General features: G+C 40.9%; 1 protein-coding gene across 2 annotated transcripts in view; it reads right to left on the minus strand.

The window, feature by feature from the left end:
- Nucleotides 1–15,002: 15,002 nt before the first annotated feature.
- BLM (BLM RecQ like helicase) overlaps nucleotides 15,003–20,738 on the minus strand; it is a 40,263-nt gene continuing 34,527 nt past the window's right edge. For both annotated transcript variants that reach the window (XM_075858431.1, XM_075858432.1), the window contains exons 17-22: nucleotides 19,375–19,510; nucleotides 19,082–19,281; nucleotides 17,811–18,006; nucleotides 16,609–16,731; nucleotides 16,297–16,504; nucleotides 15,003–16,185 (exon numbers count right to left, since the gene is read on the minus strand). In XM_075858431.1, the coding sequence (XP_075714546.1) occupies nucleotides 16,014–16,185; nucleotides 16,297–16,504; nucleotides 16,609–16,731; nucleotides 17,811–18,006; nucleotides 19,082–19,281; nucleotides 19,375–19,510 (1,035 nt within the window). In that variant the 3' untranslated portion in view covers nucleotides 15,003–16,013. The remainder of the gene's footprint in view (nucleotides 16,186–16,296; nucleotides 16,505–16,608; nucleotides 16,732–17,810; nucleotides 18,007–19,081; nucleotides 19,282–19,374; nucleotides 19,511–20,738) is intronic.

Genomic DNA, 20,738 nt, shown 5'->3' on the forward strand with positions numbered 1-20,738 from the left:
ATGCACATACTTGACTTATTTATTCAAACAGACTATACTTATAAAACTTTCACATACATCTGTCATACCACTTTCAATTAAGGGATCCACATGTGTCTCATGTACCGCCCACATATTTTTGGGTAATTGTTCAGTCAAGGATCCGTGTTTTTACTGTTGGTTTATGGATTCTTTTTATATGTCTTATTATATGTCAATAAAGTATTTTTGTATTTTCATTACTTCTTTGTCTCTCAGCATTTATTCTCTTTTTTGGTCTCACCTATTTAATTGTGATGCTGTTTGGGTGTAACACCCTGGAATCAACCCGTAGAGCTACACATATACTTTATTCTTGGTATGCTCTTTATTGGGGTATGTAGATTCATGTTGCTTCTTTGGAAGGGTTAAAACACTTTCTGAATGCTGTTTTGAATACTTTGAGGGGTGCAGTTTTCAAAATGGGGTGACTTCTGGGGACTTTCTAATATATAAGGCCCTCAAAGCCACTTCAGAACTGAACTGGTCCCTGAAAAAATAGGCTTTTGAAATTTTCTTGAAAATATGAGAAATTGCTGCTAAAGTTCTAAGCCTTGTAACGTCCTAGAAAAATAAAAGAATGTTCAAAAAACGACGCAAACATAAAGTAGACATATGGGAAATATAAACTAGTAAGTATTTTGTGTGGTATTACTATCTGTTTTACAAGTAAATACATTTAAATTTAGAAAAATGCAAATTGTTGCAAATTTTCTCTAAATCTTGGCGTTTCTTACAAATAAATATTGAATTTAACGACGACATTTTTTCAGTATCATAAAGTACAACATGTCACGAGAAAACAGTCTCAGAATCGATTAGATAGGCAAAAGCATTCTGGAGTTATTACCACATAAAGTGACACATGTCAGATTTGCAAAAATCGGCTGTGTCCACAAGGCCAAAACAGACTTAGACACTAAGGGGTTAAACAAAATAACTGAATAGGAGCAGAGCTGCAGTCCTGCCGAAAGGCCGCCATGCAGCGGTCGGAGCCATCTGCTTCCGGCTCCAACTACTGCATTCCGTTCAAAACATCCGGCGCCTGGAGGCAGCCAGAGCAGCTGATTGGTGCGGGGTCTGGGTGTCGGACCTGCACCATTCATATACTGATGACCTATCCGGTGGATAGGTTATCAGTTGTCCGATCATGGAAAATATGCCCCATACATTGCACCTGTTGTGGTCTTATATATGTTCATGTAGTCAATACAGGGAAAATTAAAAAACCTCTACAATCACTGAGCCACAAACGCTGTTTTCTGTAAAGGCAGTACTAGGAACAAAACTTGCAGCAAAAAAACTGGGTGTACTAGGTGGATGTCCAAGATGAGAGTGAGTACGCATGTAAATGTCTTATTTAGTCTGCTAGAGCAACATCAACGGTTTAAAAGTCCGTTTTGTGTCCGCTTTTTTATATACGTATGTCATCCGTTTTTCTCCTCTGCAAACACTTGTAGGTTTCACTATTATTTTTCTCTTAGCAACGGATCAGTGAAAATCGTACACCACACAGATGTAGTCTATGTTTTCCGTTTTTATCACACATCCAAAGACCTTAATGGGCGAGTTTGGTCCACAAAAAGGGACCAGGATATGGCATGCTGTGAGTTTCTCACAACGTAACACATACATCCACTGAAAAAAATAATTGTGTTAATAGCCTGACTGGATTGTGGGTCCGTGTGCACACGGACGAGAAATACATTCTTGTGAATAAGGCCTTACGGAAATAAAGCATCCAATTATTTTCTTGTTACATAAAAACAGTCCAGACAAATACAAGCAAAAGGGGATTCTATTTGGTTTTCCTATTTCACATACTAGGGATGAGATCAGTACTGCATCCGACTGACTAACAGTACTGACATTTCCTCACGTGGCTAAACCGGACAGTCTTCTAATCCCCTCTGGTGGGCATCGGCAGAAGCATGTGCCCCGTCAGAGGTGGGACTAGCAGACGTGCCTAGTGTGTGCTATGTCTGCTAGACACAGGGAGGAATGGATTTTTAAAGCTACAGCCACAGAAAATTGGCGGCGCCATTTGCAAATTCTTGGGCGGATTGGCGACAATTGTACTTTTTTTTATGTAGTATTCAATATGAATGAAAAGACTTATGGCATGCTCCAACTGATGCTATATTTCAGAGCTATTCATCGCAATGCAAGAATATGGCCCACATTTATCAATATGTTTGCGCCTTTCTTTTGGTGCATTTTAGGGTTTTTTCAACCATAGTGGTCGTGTCACGTTTTTTTGCCCCGACAACCGCAAAGTCGCGGCAATATGCTGCGGTTTTGTGGAAGTCACGGCATAAACCACGACATCACCTCTATGTCTGAATATACCCCAATAGTGCATAATCTGCTGTGTGACATAATTATTAACCATTTGCATCAGAATTTAGTCATTTGCACCATGCACATCATTTTGTAAAAGTGAAGTGAAAAGTGTGTGTGGCTCAGGATGTAGACACATTTATGAAATGCAACTTTTTTATAAAGTCACAAAAAATGGCACATATCAGAAAAAAAGTCTCATCCCTATTCCACACAAACCCTGGCATAGAAAAAGTGCAGTAATTTTAGCCAGTATAAGGCTATGTTCACACGCTTAGCAAAAAACGTCTAAAAATACGGAGCTGTTTTTAAGGGACAAACAGCTCCTGATTTCCAGCCGTTTTTTAAGCAAATTCGCGTTTTTCGTGGCGTTTTTTACGGCTGTTTTTGGAGCTGTTTTTCTATAGAGTCAATGAAAAACGGCTCCAGAAGTGACATGCACTTCCTTTTCGCGGGCGTTTTTTTACGCAGCCGTTTTTAAAAACGGCCGTGTAAAAAAAACGCCCCGTCGGAACAGAACAATGTTTTTCCCATTGAAATCAATGGGCAGATGTTTGGAGGCGTTCTGCTTCTGATTTTTCGGCCGTTTTTTAGCTGTTTACGGGCCGAAAAACGGCCGAACATAAGGTGTGTGAACATACTCTAAAAGTTAATGGAAGTGATGTATGTTGTGGCAAATTTATGAATACAGTCATAAATTTGTCGCAACATATGTCAAGAAAACGGTCTATCTTTTAGACATTGGCTAAAATGACGCCCTCTTTTGATAAACCTGTAGAAGGTCCATAAACAATGATCCATCTCAGAGTAAGGCCTCATGCACACGACCGTAGTCATGTGCATTCCCGTGATTTTCGGGTCGGCCGGCAGCGGACTGTCTGACGCAAGCCGCCAGCAAATCACGGCAATGCACATGGCCGCGGCCATTATTTTCAATGGCTCCCGGGCCATTCACAGACCGTAAAAACTACGGTCGTGTGCATGGCCCCATAGAAATGAATGGGGACACAACTCTCCCATGGATTTTCGGGGGAATTGCGGCCGCAAAAGCACGTTTGTGTGCATGGGGCCTAAGGCCTAATGCACACGACCGTTTATATTGATCAGGCCACAAACTATGGATTCTAGTGGCTGTATTTGGGTCCGTAACGCCTTTGAGTTGTTTCCACAACAGTTTTGTATGTCCTTATATTACTGCCGTGTTGTTCCGTGTGTTGTCCGTTATTTTAGCGGACCATAGACTTGAATAGCAGGACGGGTTTGCAAAAACGAGGACATGTTCTATAATTTGCGAAACGGAACAACGGATCCACAAAAAACACTGATGTGTGCATGGCCTCATAGAAATAAATGGGTCAGTGTGCTATCCGCAAAAAAAACAACTTATAGCATACTGAAGAAAAACACAGTCGTGTGCATGAGCCCGCCAATCGGTCATCCGAATATATACTGCCCTAATTTAAGGTTATATCCTCAATTCACAAGATAGACCGAGTTGCTCCCTCTACACAGGGTAGCATTTAGCAGTGTGGTGCACCTCCAAGACTATATTACATTTAGAGATACCCTTCCAGAGTTACCTTCATGGCACTACCCCACATTACCATCCTTACAGACTGTGCCTGAACCTCAGTTTTGGCTAAACTTGGGGATAACGATGGTTGGAGATGTATTTAATGAAGGAGCATTTCTTACCCTACTTCAATTACAGGAGATTCACCATCTTCCCCAATTACAATGGTACAGGTATTTCCAGCTTCGCCATGCCTTTAATTCTCAGTTCCTACCCAATACTATCACCATATCTATGTATCCCTTAATAGGTATGTTGAAGTCACAGGGCCCACCCAATACTACCACCATCTCTATGTATCCCTTAATAGGTATGTTGAAGTCACAGGGCCCTAAGGGTTTTATTTCTCCATTGTACACTCATCTGTTATCAACTAAGGTGACCTCGACACCATTACCAGTGTATGATAAATGGTCATTGCAGATCCCAGATCTCACTCCTGGTGATAGAACTGATGTATTAAGTTCTCACCTGACAGTCTCTCCGGCGATTAACAATAAAATTATTCATTTATGCATTATACATCAGGCCTATTTGACCCCTATTAGACTACATAGAATTGGCAGAACACCCACTTCGGCATGTCATAGATGCTACTTTTTGGAGGCAGATTTCTGGCACCTCATTTCTACTTTCTTACTTCCCTTTTACCTACCAATCTACCTAATTCTCCTAAAATCACACTATTTGGAATTTTAGACGAAGAAATGTGGACACATCCTGAAAGAAACGTTGTTTTAGCCAGAAAGGTGATAGCGATGCATTGGATGGGAGACAGACCTCCATCACTCTCACATTGGAAAACAATAGTTAACACTGTCATACCTTATGAGCGATTGGTGTATCAACATCGGGCTGTCCTGACAAATTTCATAAAATTTGGGGTTTGTAGTTAGATACTGCTGAATCTATTGAGGTAGAGGAATCTTAACTCACTCCTTGGGATTCTTAATATTGCCCTCGTTGATTTGCATTAACCGCTCTCTACTGTTCTTTATTCACACATGTATTTATATAGTGGCTTAGACAACAGGTTTTGTTACTAATGTTTATATCGGTTTATATAAAAAAATCTTTGACATGTTGCTACTGCAATGTCATTATTTATACTGTGTGTGATTGATTGTATCACTTGGTTTGTGCATTGGTGATGTTGCATTAATGTATATAATTTATTTTCTTTGCAACATTTTAAATAAAATGAATTTTAAAAAAAAAGGTCAAAAATAATTACATTTTTAAAACTATTAATCTAGGGGTATAATGGGAATTTAGTTGTATTTTAAATTGTACCATAATGTGGGCAAATTTAGTTGAGCAAATTTAGTTTTAGTTGGTATAATCTGGAGAAGATGGGCTACATTTTCCAGAAAATATAATTAATTCTTATTGGTCAACATGAAAAGGATAAAGAGGATGTTCATGAAAATAAAAGTATAAATTTAGGAATTGAAAGTAGTATGGTACGTCTTAAAGCATTCTTTTATACAGAGGCCAGGTTGTGATAGACACGTTTCACAATGGTAGCGAGTTTCATTTCTGATGCCTTTTTTGTAACACACACGGCATAGTTTTTTCGGCATACTCTGGGGGGAATCTCATTAGGAAAGTGCTGTCCGGGCACTATCCTTGAGGCCTCACTTGTTGAAGCTGTACTGGGGCCTGCCTCCTCTTGTACTCCATATATGAAAGCCACTATTACATTTTCTTGAAAATCAAGACATTTTCCACCACGGCCGGAACTTCTGTAAAGCACAAATGCATTATATAATGTTACCTGTGTGAGATGGGCCGCCAGCTTTTTATACCATATGCAGGATTTTCGCATGGCACTGTAGGGTTTGAGTACCTGTTTCGATAATTCAACCCCTCCCATAAATTTGTTGTATTCTTGAATACAGACTGGTTTAGGGGTTTCAGTGCCAGTACCTCTAACATGGGCAGGGGTGCTTCTGTCACAATGTATTTTGGTCAGGATTGCACGTCATTTGTCTTTATATTTAAAGCACAATACATTGTCGCTACAAAGGGCTCTGCTCTCTCCCACCCTAAGCATTTGCCCCAGTAGTGTTATCGGGAGGCCTCTTTGGTTCTTTCGTATTGTGCCACATGCTACAGAACGTCTGCCAGCAAGGCATTTAAAAAGCGGTATGCTGGAATAAAAATTGTCAAGATAAAGTTGGTAGCCTTTATCCAACAGTGGGTATATCATATCCCATACAATTTTTCCGCTTATTTCAAGGGTTGTGGGACATTCTGGGGGCTCTATTTGTGAGTCCTTCCCGTCATATTTTGAAGCGATGTGTTTATCCAGATTCACTTTCACACAATTTATAGATTTTGATTCCGTACCTTGCCCTCTTGTTAGACAGATGCTGTCGGTGTACTTTCGCAAACTTAGGCGGGATTCACATGACCGGGTCCCGCCCGAGCCCGAGTATCGGCCGGTAAATTCGGCTATTTTTCCCGGCCGGTAAAATCGGCCATTTTTCCTGGCCGATTTGCATTATTTTTGCATCCGTTCCGGGCCGGGCAGATCTGGACAGTGACATCAGCGGCAACTCCTGAAGGGGAATCCCCATGTGTTCAGGGATTCCGCTTCAGGAGTTTCCCCTGATGTCACTGCCCAGATATGGACAGAGACATCAAGCGTTCTGTCCAGGAACGGAATCCCCGAACACACGGGGATTCCGCTCCTTCAGGGAGCTAAAATGGAGCTAGCACATAGCAGAGCGGGGAGATACCTCCCTGCTCTGCTATAGTGGCGTCGCTACAGTAGTAGCAGCCGCAGCAGCAGCAGCTGCTAGCGGCGCCATGGAAGGTGTCGCCGGGCCAGGGCGCTTTTAAAACAAGCAGGGGAAGGGATCCAGCGCAGTGTACAGCCATTCGTCCGAATGGCATCAACTCCTCCTCCTCACATGCACTCTGCGCTGTGAGGAGGAGGAGATAGAGCGCAAGCGACGGAAAACCCGGCCATCACTCGGGACACATTCCGGTGATGGCCGTGTATTACCTGGCCCCATAGACTTCTACGGGAGCCGGGCGGCCGGGTACCCGGCCGAAAATAGAGCATGTCCTATTTTTTGACGGCCGGTTTTCCCAGCCGTCAAAAAATCGGTCGTGTGAATAGCCCCATTAGGGGTCTATTATTCCTAATGCAGCCGGGTGCCAGCCGATTTATGAACGGCCAGCACCCGGCCCGGAAACCCTGTCGTGTGAATGAGGCCTTACTGTTAAGATCAGTGTTTATGGACCCTGATTTATATAATCTATCAAAATTGGGATCATTTTAGGGTATAATTTTAAGTATAATAGTCACTAATGCAAGATGCTCTATTATGGAAAACCTAGTAATGTGGGGTGAAATTCCAAGTATAGAGGTACACTTGCCCCAAGCCTTCCATGTATCACTGAATAACATCTTTATGTGTACTACCCCATATTTATAAAAGATGGCCAAACCATTGTACTGAACAAACACTTTTACACTTTGTGTCTCGCTTATTTCCTCATAGATTGTAAGCTCTTGCGAGCAGGGTCCTCACTCCTCAGGTTTGAATTGTAAATTAACTTTGTCACTATGTAATGTCTGATATTGTCTGTTTATGTTCCCTCTAAATTGTAAAGTGCTGCGTAATATGTTGGCGCTATATAAAGATTATTATTAGAACATCGTATTCCAATGGGCTACTGGTATGTCAGTATTTCATGCCAGAACAATAGAACTCAGAGGAAACGGTGAAAAAAAAAAAAGAAGCCCCCTCAAGCTCGCTATCAACCGAATTTGAGCGCTTTCTAATCCACTCAATAGGATATCTCATGATACATGCCCAATTGTATTTTTTCAGGTTTGGAAAGGACATACTAGTCCTTCTCAATGAATTAGAATATCATCAAGAAGTTCATTTATTTCAGTAATTTAATTTAAAAAGTGAATCTCATATATTATATAGATTCATTACACACAGAGTGATCTATTTCCAGCATTTTTTTTTCTTTTAATGTTGATGATTATGGGTAACAGTTAATGAAAACCCAAAATTTAGTGTCTCAGAAAATTTTAATATTAAATAAGCCCAATTTCAAAAATGATTTTTAATACCAAAAAGTTGTCCTACTGAAAAGTATGTACAGTATATGCCGCAATACTTGGTCGGGGGTTCCTTTTGCATGAATTACTGCATCAATGCTGCGTGGCATGGAGGCGATCAGCCTGTGGCACTGCTGAGGTGTTATCAATGCGCCGTGGCATGGAGGCGATCAGCCTGTGGCACTGCTGGGGTGTTATCAATGCGGCGTGGCATGGAGGTGATCAGCCTGTGGCACTGCTGAGGTGTTATGAAAGCCCAGGTTGCTTTGATATCGGCCCTCAGCTCATCTGCATTGTTGGGTCTGGTGTCTCTCATCTTCCTCTTGACAATACCCCATAGATTCTCTATGGGGTTCAGGTCAGGCAAGTTTACTGGCCAATCAAGCGCAGTGATACTGTGGTTTAGTAAACCAGGTATTGGTACTTTTGGCAGTGTGGGCAGGTGCCAAGTCCTGCTGGAAAATTAAACCAGCATCTCCATAAAGCTTGTCAGCAGAAGGAAGCATGAAGTGCTCGAAAATCTCCTGGTAGACGCTGCGCTGACTCTGGACTTGATATAACACAGTGGACCAACACCAGCAGATGACATGGCTCCCCAACCAAAATAGCACTTCTTCTATAGTATGCGGGAGAGCTCCTGCTAATCTGTCCATATCGCGATAACCTACTGCATTGAAATAGCCTGCTATAATTTTTGTATTTGTTTTATCGTGCAATATCCACTCAGTTAGATCCTTATAAAAAAAATGTCATACTCATTATTGACATTTGGGGCATAATTATTATAAAATCATCACTTTCTCTTTTCCCATCTTCAAAAGAACTCATCCTTCTATCTGAATCATCATACTCAATGCTAATTAATTCATATCTCAAATTTTTATTAAAATAAAAATGTTTTCATTTAGATGTTCCTTTACCCATAGCTTCTCCCTCCCATTTGCTTTCACGTTTCTTAATTTTACTTGGACCTAGATATGTCTATTGGAGTAGCGCTATATCGGTTTTCAAATCCTGGAGATGTTTAAAGAGGCTCTGTCACCAGATTTTGCAGCCCCTATCTGCTATTGCAGCTGATAGGCGCTGCAATGTAGATTACAGTAACGTTTTTATTTTTAAAAAACGAGCATTTTTGGCCAAGTTATGACCATTTTTGTATTTATGCAAATGAGGCTTGCAAAAGTACAACTGGGCGTGTTTAAAGTAAAAGTCCAACTGGGCGTGTATTATGTGCGTACATCGGGGCATTTTTATTACTTTTACTAGCTGGGTGTTCTGACGAGAAGTATCATCCACTTCTCTTCAGAACGCCCAGCTTCTGGCAGCGCAGACACACAGCGTGTTCTCGAGAGATCACGCTGTGTCGTCACTCACAGGTCCTGCATCGTGTCGGACGAGCGAGGACACATCGGCACCAGAGGCTACAGTTGATTCTGCAGCAGCATCAGCGTTTGCAGGTAAGTCGATGTAGCTACTTACCTGCAAACGCCAATGCTGCTGCAGAATCAACTGTAGCCTCTGGTGCCGATGTGTCCTCGCTCGTCCGACACGATGCAGGACCTGGGGCAGGAAGTGAGTGACGTCACAGCGTGATCTCTCGAGAACACGCTGTGTGTCTGCACTGCCAGAAGCTGGGCGTTCTGAAGAGAAGTGGATACTTCTCGTCAGAACGCCCAGCTAGTAATAGTAAAAACGCCCCGATGTACGCACATAATACACGCCCACTTGGACTTTTGCAAGCCTCATTTGCATAAATACAAAAATGGTCATAACTTGGCCAAAAATGCTAGTTTTTTAAAAATAAAAACGTTACTGTAATCTACATTGCAGCGCCTATCTGCTGCAATAGCAGATAGGGGTTGCAAAATCTGGTGACAGAGCCTCTTTAAGTATTTTAGTTCTCTTTATAGGATTCGTAATTCCCCTAACATTCCAATGAACAATATTGATAATGATGGTTTATTTTGAACAATGTTTACTTTAGACCACAAGATAAGAATAAACCAAAAATAAATGCAATGAGATTATAACCCCATTTATTAATTAACCCCTTCAGGACACAGCCTGTTTTGGCCTTCAGGACGCAGCCAATTTTTTCAAATCTGACATGTTTCACTTTATGTGGTAATAACTTCGGAATGCTTTTACCTATCCAAGCGATTCTGAGATTGTTTTCTCGTGAGACATTGGACTTTATGTTACTGGCAAAATTTGCTCGATACATTAAGTATTTAATTGTGAAAAACACCAAAATTTAGCGAAAAATTGCAAAAATTAGCATTTTTCTAAATTTATATGTATCTGCTTGTAAGACAGATGGTAATACCACACAAAATTGTTGCTAATTAACATCCCCCACATGTCTACTTTAGATTGGCATTGTTTTTTGAACATCCTTTTATTTTTCTATGTCATCACAAGGCATAGAACTTTAGCAGCAATTTCTCACATTTTCAAGAAAATTTCAAAAGGCTATTTTTACAGGGGCCAGTTCAGTTGTGAAGTGGATTTTAGGGCCTTATATATTAGAAACCCTCGATAAGTCACCCCATTTTAAAAACTTCACCCCTCAAAGTATTCAAAACAGCATTTAGAAAGTTTCTTAACCCTTTAGATGTTTCACAGGAATTAAGGCAAAGTAGATGTGAAATTTTCAAATTTCTTTTTTTTTTTGCAGAGATTAATTTTTCATCTATTTTTTTTGTAACACAGAAAGTTTTACTAGAGAAACGCAACTCAATATCTATTGCCCAGATTCTGCAGTTTTTAGAAATACCCCACATGTGGCCCTAGTGCACTTATTGACTGCAGCACCAGCCTCAGAAGCAAAGGAGCACCTAGAGGATTTTGGGGCCTCCTTTTTTATTAGAAAATATTTTAGGCACCATGTCGGGTCTGAAAGGCTCTTGCCGCACCAAAACAGTGGAAATCCCCCAAAAGTGACCCCATTTCGGAAACTATACCCCTTGAGGAAATTATCTAGGGGTATAGTGAGCATTTTGACCCCGCAGGTTTTTTGGAGAAATTATTGGAAGTAGGCCGTGAAAATGAAAATCTACATTCTTTCAAAGAAAATGTAGGTTTAGCAAATTTTTTCTAATTTCCACAAGGGCTAAAAGGAGAAAATGCACCACTACATTTGTAAAGCAATTTCTCCCAAGTAAAACAGTACCCCACATGTGGTAATAAACGGTTGTTTGGACACACGGCAGGGCTTAGAAGGGAAAGAGCGACATTTGGTTTTTGCAGCTCAAATTTAGCAGGAATGGTTTGCGGAGACCACGTCGCATTTGCAAAGCCCCTAAGGGACCAAAACAGTGAAAACACCAAAAAAGTGACTCCATTTAGGAAACTACACCCCTTGAAGAATCCATCTAGGGGTGTAGTCAGCATTTTGAACCCACAGGGGTTTCATAGATTTTATTAGAATTGGGCAGTGAAGATAAAAAAAATACATTTTTTTCCAATAAGACGTAGCTTTAGCTCAAAATTTTTCATTTTCTCAACAAATAAAGGAATAAAAAAAAAAAAACATTTGTAAAGCAACTTCTCTGGAGTACGGCAATACCCCACTTGTGGTCATAAACTGCTGTTTGGGCACACGGCAAGGATCTGAAGAGAAGGAGCGCCATTTGGCTTTTGGAGCACAGATTTTGCTGGATTGGTTTCTTGACACCATGTCACTATTGCAAAGCTCCTAAGGTGTCAGTACAGTGGAAACTCCCCAAAAGTGATTCCATTCACAAAACTACACCCCTTGAGGAATTCATCTAGGGGTGTAGTGAGCATTTTGACCCCACAGGTGTTTCATAGATTTTATTAGAATTGGGCAGTGAAAATTAAAAAAAATCCTTTTTCTTCAATAAGGGTATGTGCACACACACTAATTACGTCCGTAATTGACGGACGTATTTCGGCCGCAAGTACCGGACCGAACACAGTGCAGGGAGCCGGGCTCCTAGCATCATACTTATGTACGATGCTAGGAGTCCCTGCCTCGCTGCACTGAGTTCGGTCCGGGACTTGCGGCCGAAATACGTCCGTCAATTACGGACGTAATTAGTGTGTGTGCACATACCCTAAGACGTAGTTTTAGCTGAAAATGTTTCATTTTCTAAACAAATAAATGAAAAAAAGCACCACAACACTTGTAAAGCAACTTCTCCTGTGTACGGCAATACCACATATGTGGTCATAAACTGCTGTTTGGGCACACAGTAGGGCTCAGAAGGGAAGGAGCGCCATTTGGCTTTTGGAGTACAGATTTTGCTGGATTGGTTTCTGGGCGCTATGTCGCATTTGCAAAGTCCCTGTGGGACCAAAACAGTGGATCCCCCCCAGAAGTGACCCCATTTTGGAAACTACACCCCTCAAGGTATTCACTTAGGGGTGTAGTGAGCATATTAACACCACAGGTGATTGGCAGAAATTGGTGTGCACTCGATGTTGCAGAGTGAAAATGGGATTTTTTTCTATAGATATGCCAATATGTGGCGCCCAGCTTGTGCCACTGGAGACCCACACCCCAAAAATTGTTAAAAGGGTTCTCCCGGGTATGGCGATGCCATATATGTGGAAGTAAACTGCTGTTTGGGCACACTGTAGGGTTCAGAAGGGAGGTAGCGCCATTTGGCTTTTGGAGTGTGGATTTTGCTTGTAGTAGTCTTGTATTGAGTCTTACTGGTGTTTCCGTTTATAATGTGGGGGTACATGTAAGCCGGGCGGAGTATATAAGGGGCATAGTCAGGTGGTATAATAATGGGGTAAACAAAAACAATAAAATGATCCATAGATGTGTTACGCTGTGACACAATCCTTTCTGCACAGGCCGGTGTCGCACTGATAAACTGTGTCCTTTCTTATCCCCCTTTTGGTCCACACTCCGCACCTTTACAGTTTGGGGAATTTTGCTGGGAAAGTGTTGTCCTGGTATAATACGGGCACCCTCGCTTTCAGCAGATATGTTTGGGCCCTCCCCTTCCTGGTTCCCTAATTTTAGGGGCCTTGAGAATTCGCCACTTGAAACAGAAGAAATGTTTCCCTCGGGCCGGCACAACTGCATATTTTTATTTCCTGGCTTATTGGAGCCTTAACTAATTTTATATTTTCATAGACGTAGTGGTATGAGGGCTGTTTTTTTTGCGGGACGAGCTGTAGCTTTTATTGGTACCATTTTGGGGTACATGCAACTTTTTGATCACGTTATCCTTTTTTTTTTGAGAGGCAAGGTGACCAAAAAACAGCAATTCTGACATTATTTTTTTAATTCTTTTTATGCAGCGTTCACCACGCGTTATAAATTACACGTTACCTTTATTCTGCAGGTCAGTCCGATTCCGGTGATACCTAATTTATAGAACTTTTTTATGTTTTACAACTTTTTGCACAATAAAATAACCTTTGTAAAGAGAATGGATTTTTTCTGTCGCCAAGTTGTGAGAGCCATAACGGTTTTAATTTTTTCGTTGACGGAGCTGTATGAGGGCTTATTTTTAGCGAGACGAGTTATAGTTTTTATAGGTACCATTTTTGGGTACATGCGACTTTTTGATCAAGACAAAGTGACCAAAAAATAGCAATTATGTCAGTATTTATTTTTTTTTTTTTTTACGGCGTTCACTGTGCGGAATAAATAACATTATATTTTTATAGTTACGGTCGCAGCGATACCAAATATGTATGGCTTTATTATTTTTTTCAATAATAAATGACTTGATAAAGGAAAAAGGGCGATTGTGTTTTGTGTTATTTTTTGAAACTTTTATTGTATTTTTACAACTTTTATTTTTACTCTTTTTACACTTTTCTTTAGTCCCACTATGGGACTTGAAGGTCCAACTGTTTGTTTGATGTTCTAATACATTGTACTACCCATGTAGTGCAATGTATTAGAACTGTCAGTTGTTCACTGACAGCAAGCCGATCAGGCTCCGCCTCCGGGCGGGGCCTAATCGGCAAACGTAATGGCAGATAGGAAGCCTTTGTTAGGCTTCCATTTGCCATAGCAATCGCCCCCCCCCCCCGCAACAATCGGCCCCCGCAATCGCGTAGCGGGGTGCCGATGTTGCTATAAGAACTTAAATGCGGCGGTCACTATTGACTGCCGCAATTAAGGGGTTAATCGGTTCGGATCACCGCTGTGATCCGACCCGATGTTTTCCCCCAGTACTAAGGCTGCTAGTAGCAGCCTGTACTGGGAGATGCCGGGCTGCGGGGAGCGTCTGTGTGCTCTGTTAGGAGCACACGTGGATTAACGGGCTGCAGGCACAACGACCAGCTTTGCAACCCGTTAATCTACGTGGGGTGGTCGTGAAGGGGTTAAAGAAAAAATAAATAAATTCTGTGCTCTCAATATCCCACCCATTAACCCCTAACAACGTTTTTCGCCTTCTGAATTGACTGCATTATTGATACAGTAAGGGTGCGTTCACATCTGCGTCGGGATTTTGTTGATGGCTTCCGTCAGGGGAACCCATGAATTCAAACAAAACGGAATTCATAGCTTCAGTTTGCCTTACCATTGACTTAAATGGTAATGTTTCCGTAGCAAGTGGTTTCAATTTGTCTCCGTTCAGTAAGGTTTGTTTTTTTGACGGAATCAATACCGCAGCCCATGTGCTGTCCGTGTTTCTCACCCCCCCTAGATTTCAATGGGCGAGTCTGATCTCCAAAAATGGAGAAGAACATGACATGCGGTGAGTTTCACGTAGCGGACACACAATCCGGGAAAAAACACAGATTCGTGTGAATGACCCCATTGAATTTTATTGGGAAGTGTGCTGTCAGTTATTTAAACAGAGAGCACAAGGACGTGAAATACATTTGTGTGAATAAGGCCTAAGGGGTATGGCATTTCCAGTGCATTTCTTGGCACTGGAGGACGTCAGGGATACTCAGTTTAAACAATCATAGGCGTTGATATGGCTCATGCAAATTAATTTATATGTGATACAAATCCCAAAAATGGTTGTAACGCATTCCTATGGTCTACAATGTTCATTTTTATTCATATGAAATATATCACAGCAAGCTCCATTGATGCATATATATCGAAAGTATTATCCACGGTCATAAATAGCACAATATTAAGCACAATGCAGTTAAAGACTATGTAAACCTTTGAAAAGGCAATTATTATTCTTTTTAATAAAAGGACAATCAATTTATTAAAAATGCTTTTTACTTTTTGAGATAGAGCTGCTCTGTATTCTCTATACAAAGCAGCTGTGTCTTTCGCTAAATCCTTCTCCCGTCAGGTCCGCGGGACTGACGTGTTCAGTGACAGTGGGTCCTGTGTGTCTAACACGCAGGATCCACCTGTGATCCATCACATCTAAGTTCTTAGATGTGATAGATTACAGGTGGCTCATGGCTGTTAGAAACACGCAGGACCTGCAGTCACTGAACCCATCAGGTCCGCGGGATTGACAGATTCAGGTCATAATGAACGATAAAGCTGCTATGTATACAGAGCAGCTGTATCTCAAAAAAGTTACAATTATTTTTAATAAAAACTATTTAGAAAGTTGCACTAATCACACGGACTGACCTCTTTATAAAAAAAAAAATAATTGCATTTCAAAAGGTTTACATAGCCTTTAAGTATTGCGGTGTGTAATATACACTATCATGTACAGGAGGCCTCATCCGGCTGCCGTAAGTACGGATATATTCTCACCAAGAGGCATTGCTTCTAGGGGAGATTACCTCTGTAAATATGGCATCAAATGCAACTTGCCACAGAAATAGACCTCTGTATGAAATTGGAGGCATATGGAGGTACATTAAAGGCCTCATGAACCTCTATGGAAACCCTATTACAACTCCGTACAAAACGACATATATATTTGTACTTTTGAAAATACACAAAATATTATTTATCATGTTTAAACATATTACAGATTTGGATTTAAAAAAAAAAATTTTAAAAAAAATTACAAGGCTTTATTACAAAAAACAATAATAAACATTTATTCACAAATACTGTCCATATCAAAGAAAACTGTAGGAAGGTTTCATGAAACGGCGGTTGTTTTGGGGCATTGGAACTGCCATGAAGCCGGGTTTGTTTACCGCTCCTGGTCTAGATCCACTGCTGTAATCGACATTTTGTCGCTTGCTTGTTTTAGCAGAAGCAGAGTTATTCCTGCTGTATGAAGAATTGCTGAAAAAAACAAACCAACAAAAACATAATGAACAATAAACCTCAGCAGAAAACATTTCACTTATATTGTACATAACAGTTATGGGTCTCTGACAGCACTGTGCACGTTACCTTTTGGAACGGTAATGCTGACCATCTCCCCCAGTCTTCCTTTTCTTGGATTTATTAAAATACGAGGTATTTTTCCTCTTTGTGCCTTTTTTTCGTGATGAATTAAAATAAGAGGAAGTTGTGTTTCTACCTTCCTCATCCTCCCCGCTGTCATAAGTCCTGACAGGTTGGTTTGTTGACCCACTGGACTTTTGTGAAATTTCCTCAGCTATAATCATGGAAACAGATAAAAACAAATATATTAAAACAGTACGGAAATGCAATGCCAATGCAAGCATTTGCCCAATGTATGCATTAGAATAAGGGCCACACCTGGAAGCGTCCATTCAGAGTATTTCTGGAGAACATCTATAAGCTCTGCACCATATTTCTCCAGCTTATCTTCTGTGACTCCATCAATCTGTAATAAAACATCAGGTTCTGGAGACAGGGATTCTGAAATGCACAAATCAGACAGAGAAACCCTCAGGGTGTGATGTTGCTTTTGGAAAGAACACTACATCTCCCAACCATTTCTATTATGTCTATAACATACATGACTATTAAATGATTCAATCCCTGACAGGTTCACTTTACACTACTGGTATGAAGATGCCCTTAAATGATCACTAACTTTTCAACAAACTTTGCATAAATTAAAAGTACAAGTGAATATAAGATACTTTGTAATATATCTTATTAAGAGAAAAATGCCTCTTTGTCTGCTTATCAAGCTCCTTTCAGAACACCCCTAAGTGTTAATACACTGAATTTACTGCTATTTCGGTTTCCTCAAGACCAGACAGACTGACAGCTCACTGAGGGATAGGTTACAGCTGCCCATAAAAGCCTATGAAGAGGGGAGAGAGAAAGAGAAAGAGAGAGAGAGATGCTGCTGCAGCAGCTTCGTAGTAAATGTTATATCTCACTCCAGTGCTGGATTCTCAGCTACACTGCGGATTAATCGACTCCATTCTGCTGCTTCAATATATGTGTTAGAGATAGGAGAGCAGGATTCTCCTCTTTTCTGTGTGTGCAGTGTATAGAAGACATGATAGCAGTTAGTTTTTTTCTGAGCTAGTGGGAGGAGCCTGATAATTAGTGATAAGAGTCTTCCGAGGGAAAAACTACTAAAATATGATGGATATAATATATAATGGCCAGATATACTGTTATGTACACACATTTGACAGTTTATTTTGAAAAGGTCACCTAAAAAGGTTATGTACGTTTAAGTTGCCATATATGGCCTTATTTTAGCTGTCCAATCTGAAGAATAAGCCTGGGAACTGGTAATGAGCAGAAGCATTCATAATCACCCACGGGAGATTTACAACATGTTGTAATTATACCAGCGATCAGTGGCCGGTATATGAAAGAAAGTTCATGCATTTCTAAAGAAACAACTCAAGTTGCCAAATCCTGACTGCTGCCACTGAACCTTTCTTCTGTATCAGCTTTGTGATTCATGAACATTGTAAGTCATTTTTTTTAAATAATGACCTGTGAGCATCATGGCTGTATACCACACATACCTGCGATTCTACGTATGGTTGCTGTATTGAAGATATTGAAGTAGTGCACACCAAATATTTTTCCCAGGCGTTTACAGAGCTCAGTGACCTCAGCCTGGCATTTCTTGACCATTTCCTCCCTCTTGGATGTAGTTGCCATAACAGATGCCTTCTGTTTCCGGAGGCTACTGGCATTTTCAGTGTCCTGGAACTGAACCTATCAGTGGTACAAAATCAGATCTTAGTTTTCCTTACAGACCAGATCTTAAATTGACAATGCTCATATTCAGAAGTGATTTCTCAATCCCATTTTCTTTTGGCTAAAAGAGAATTATTTCCCTTAATATAAATATTACCAAATTCTAGTAAAACAGAAGTTAAAGGCTATGAAAACCTTTGAAGCCATTTTTTTTAAGGAATGTCTATATTTAGTGAAAATAAGCACTTTTCTTATATAACAAGTAGTGAGGAATGTGAAAAAACAGCACTCACCCATATAGCAATAGTTCTTTTTTTTTTTTTTTTTGCGGCATCCAGCGAAAAATGTAAAGCGTTCATAAGAGGACATAGCAGATAGCCTGCCATGCTATCTGCTATGTCCTTCCTTGAACACTTAATTTTTTGCGGGATGCCACAATAAAAGAAAGAACTATTGCTATATGGGTGAGTGCTGTTTTTTTTACATTCCTCACTACTTGTTGTACAAGATTTTGCTTCTAGTTTTTGTTACTGAGCACCATCCAAAGTAATTATAAGATTTCCTGTTCCGAATTTCTTGCACATCCATTCCCTGCCTTAGAAATCGACTAGTAGTGCCAACTTCTTTCTACCGTGCCTGACTTTTCTTACACATTTTTAATAAAAGTATATAGTTGTTTCTGTTCTGCAGCTTCTATATATTCACTGTACATAGAAGCTGTAGAACGCCGCTGTTAGCCGAAACCCATCAGTGAGCTGATAATTTGTGCGGAAAAAGGGACAAACTGGTCTGTGAGGCTTTGATCCTCAGAGGCATCCGTAGACCCAGCAGCAGAGAGAAACAAGCGTTCTGAAGGAATACTGAAACGGGCAATTATAAGCATGATGCTGCAGGACATTAACCATGTAGAGTGGCGAGACTGACCACAATCTAAAACTGCACTACTGTGTGGGCTCCAAATGCGAGAAGCTGCTCTAATGTAAAGCTTTAAGTCTATCTTTACATTTTATTGTATAATTTTTTGTCCACAAAGCAGGAGCTGGATAGAACTCTCTGTCCAGTGATATTTGTATCTTTTTAAGTGTCTACATACCTTTAAGAACCCATTCAGCACAGCCTGAGACCGCTCTCCAAGTTTAATATATGCTACAGCCTGGTCATTGATTGTAATATATAGTTCCTCATCCAGAATCCTTTCTAGAATTAGTTTCCTGAATAATCGTTCGGCATTGTGGCGTGAATATGCTGCTCCCTTTCCAAATATGCCTGTCTGGACCTTTGCAGATTTACTCCCTGGTACGATGAAGAAAAATACATGAAATGAAACCTTCCCCCTATGAAATTCCACTTCAAACACTGACAGTAGGTCATCTCCTGGATACTTACCCAAATATATTTCCACCATCATGTTGAGAGTCAAGCGATTTTTGGCACCCTTCCCTTTTCCTTGAGAAGTGCAGTGCTCCTGGACAAATCTTACAATATTCTTCACCTCATCTGTCACATCTCTGGATTTGTATTCCTGAAATGCAAGAATCAAACAAAATATTGTGCAAAGTTAAACAGCTGCTCCGGCTGCCTCCGGGCACCTGATGTCCATGCCGGAAGCAGATGGCTCCGGTCAGGTGAATGAGAGCAGAGTTGCAGTTCTGAGGCACGGTAGTCGGAGTAAGCTGCTTCTGGCTCTGAATACTGCATACCCTTCATAACATCCGGAGCAGCTGATCGGTGCGAGGTCCGGGTGTCTGACTCCCACCAATCATATACTGATGACCTATCTTGTGGATAGGTCATCAGTTGTCCTTTCGTGGACAACCCCTTTAACGCAATCTAAACCTTTGTCATATCATCTGTTTTGGCAACTGAACTCGTGATTTCCTAGACAATACTCTTGTTGAGTTCCTCCCTGTGATTGTTGGGTCTTCCTGAGCTCTGCCCCACAGCTCTTTTGATATAGCCTGCAGTTTGGCATTAAATGCTTTTGTTTTTGCCAAATCCAGTAGTGGACCCTAAGTGAAGTTTAAAAAAATAAAAAAGCCTTAAAAAACTGCACCATGTGAATAAGGAACAGCTTTGTGATACCAGAAGTTCTTACTTTGGGGTGGTTACTTATAGAAAATAAAAGCTGCGTTTAGATAGCTGTAATACATATGTAGAGCTGAAAATTTGTATTTAGGACAAATAAAATATTAAATTTGTAATCCCTTTCTCAGCACGTTTATTGGGGGACACAGAAGACCTTGGGTATAGCTTCTGCCACTAGGAGGCAGACAATAAAGGGCACACGGAATGGCATTAACAGCCGTGACTGCACTCTGTTTGGCGCGGTTGTCAAATTAATCTATAATGGCCACATGTTATGGAGGTTAAAATGGGCTGGTTACCTGCAAAGATTGTGTGGCCATTAATAAACAAACCCTTAATGGGTGACGATTTTGCAGTTAAAAAGCCTTTTTACCCGCGACAATGCGTGGCCATTAGGAAATTGGCGAACGGTAAGAGGGCGCCTGAAGGAAAACCCATCTTGGGAGGAGGCAGGTTCCTGATCCTTGACATTAAGAGTCTCTCGAACAGCCTTAATAAAGCTGTCAACTAAAGAGGAGTTTAGATGACTGCTCCTGCTGAATCCAAGTCAGAGATCGGTCTTCCTCTTTAGAGGAGATTTCAGAGCGTACCCTTCCCTAATATGGTGAATGCGGCATGAGAAATGGCACAACGGCGATGGGAGACACGGAGGAGCGGATGCAGTG

Source organism: Rhinoderma darwinii, chromosome 3, assembly GCF_050947455.1.
Source record: "Rhinoderma darwinii isolate aRhiDar2 chromosome 3, aRhiDar2.hap1, whole genome shotgun sequence".
Taxonomy (NCBI): domain Eukaryota; kingdom Metazoa; phylum Chordata; class Amphibia; order Anura; family Rhinodermatidae; genus Rhinoderma; species Rhinoderma darwinii.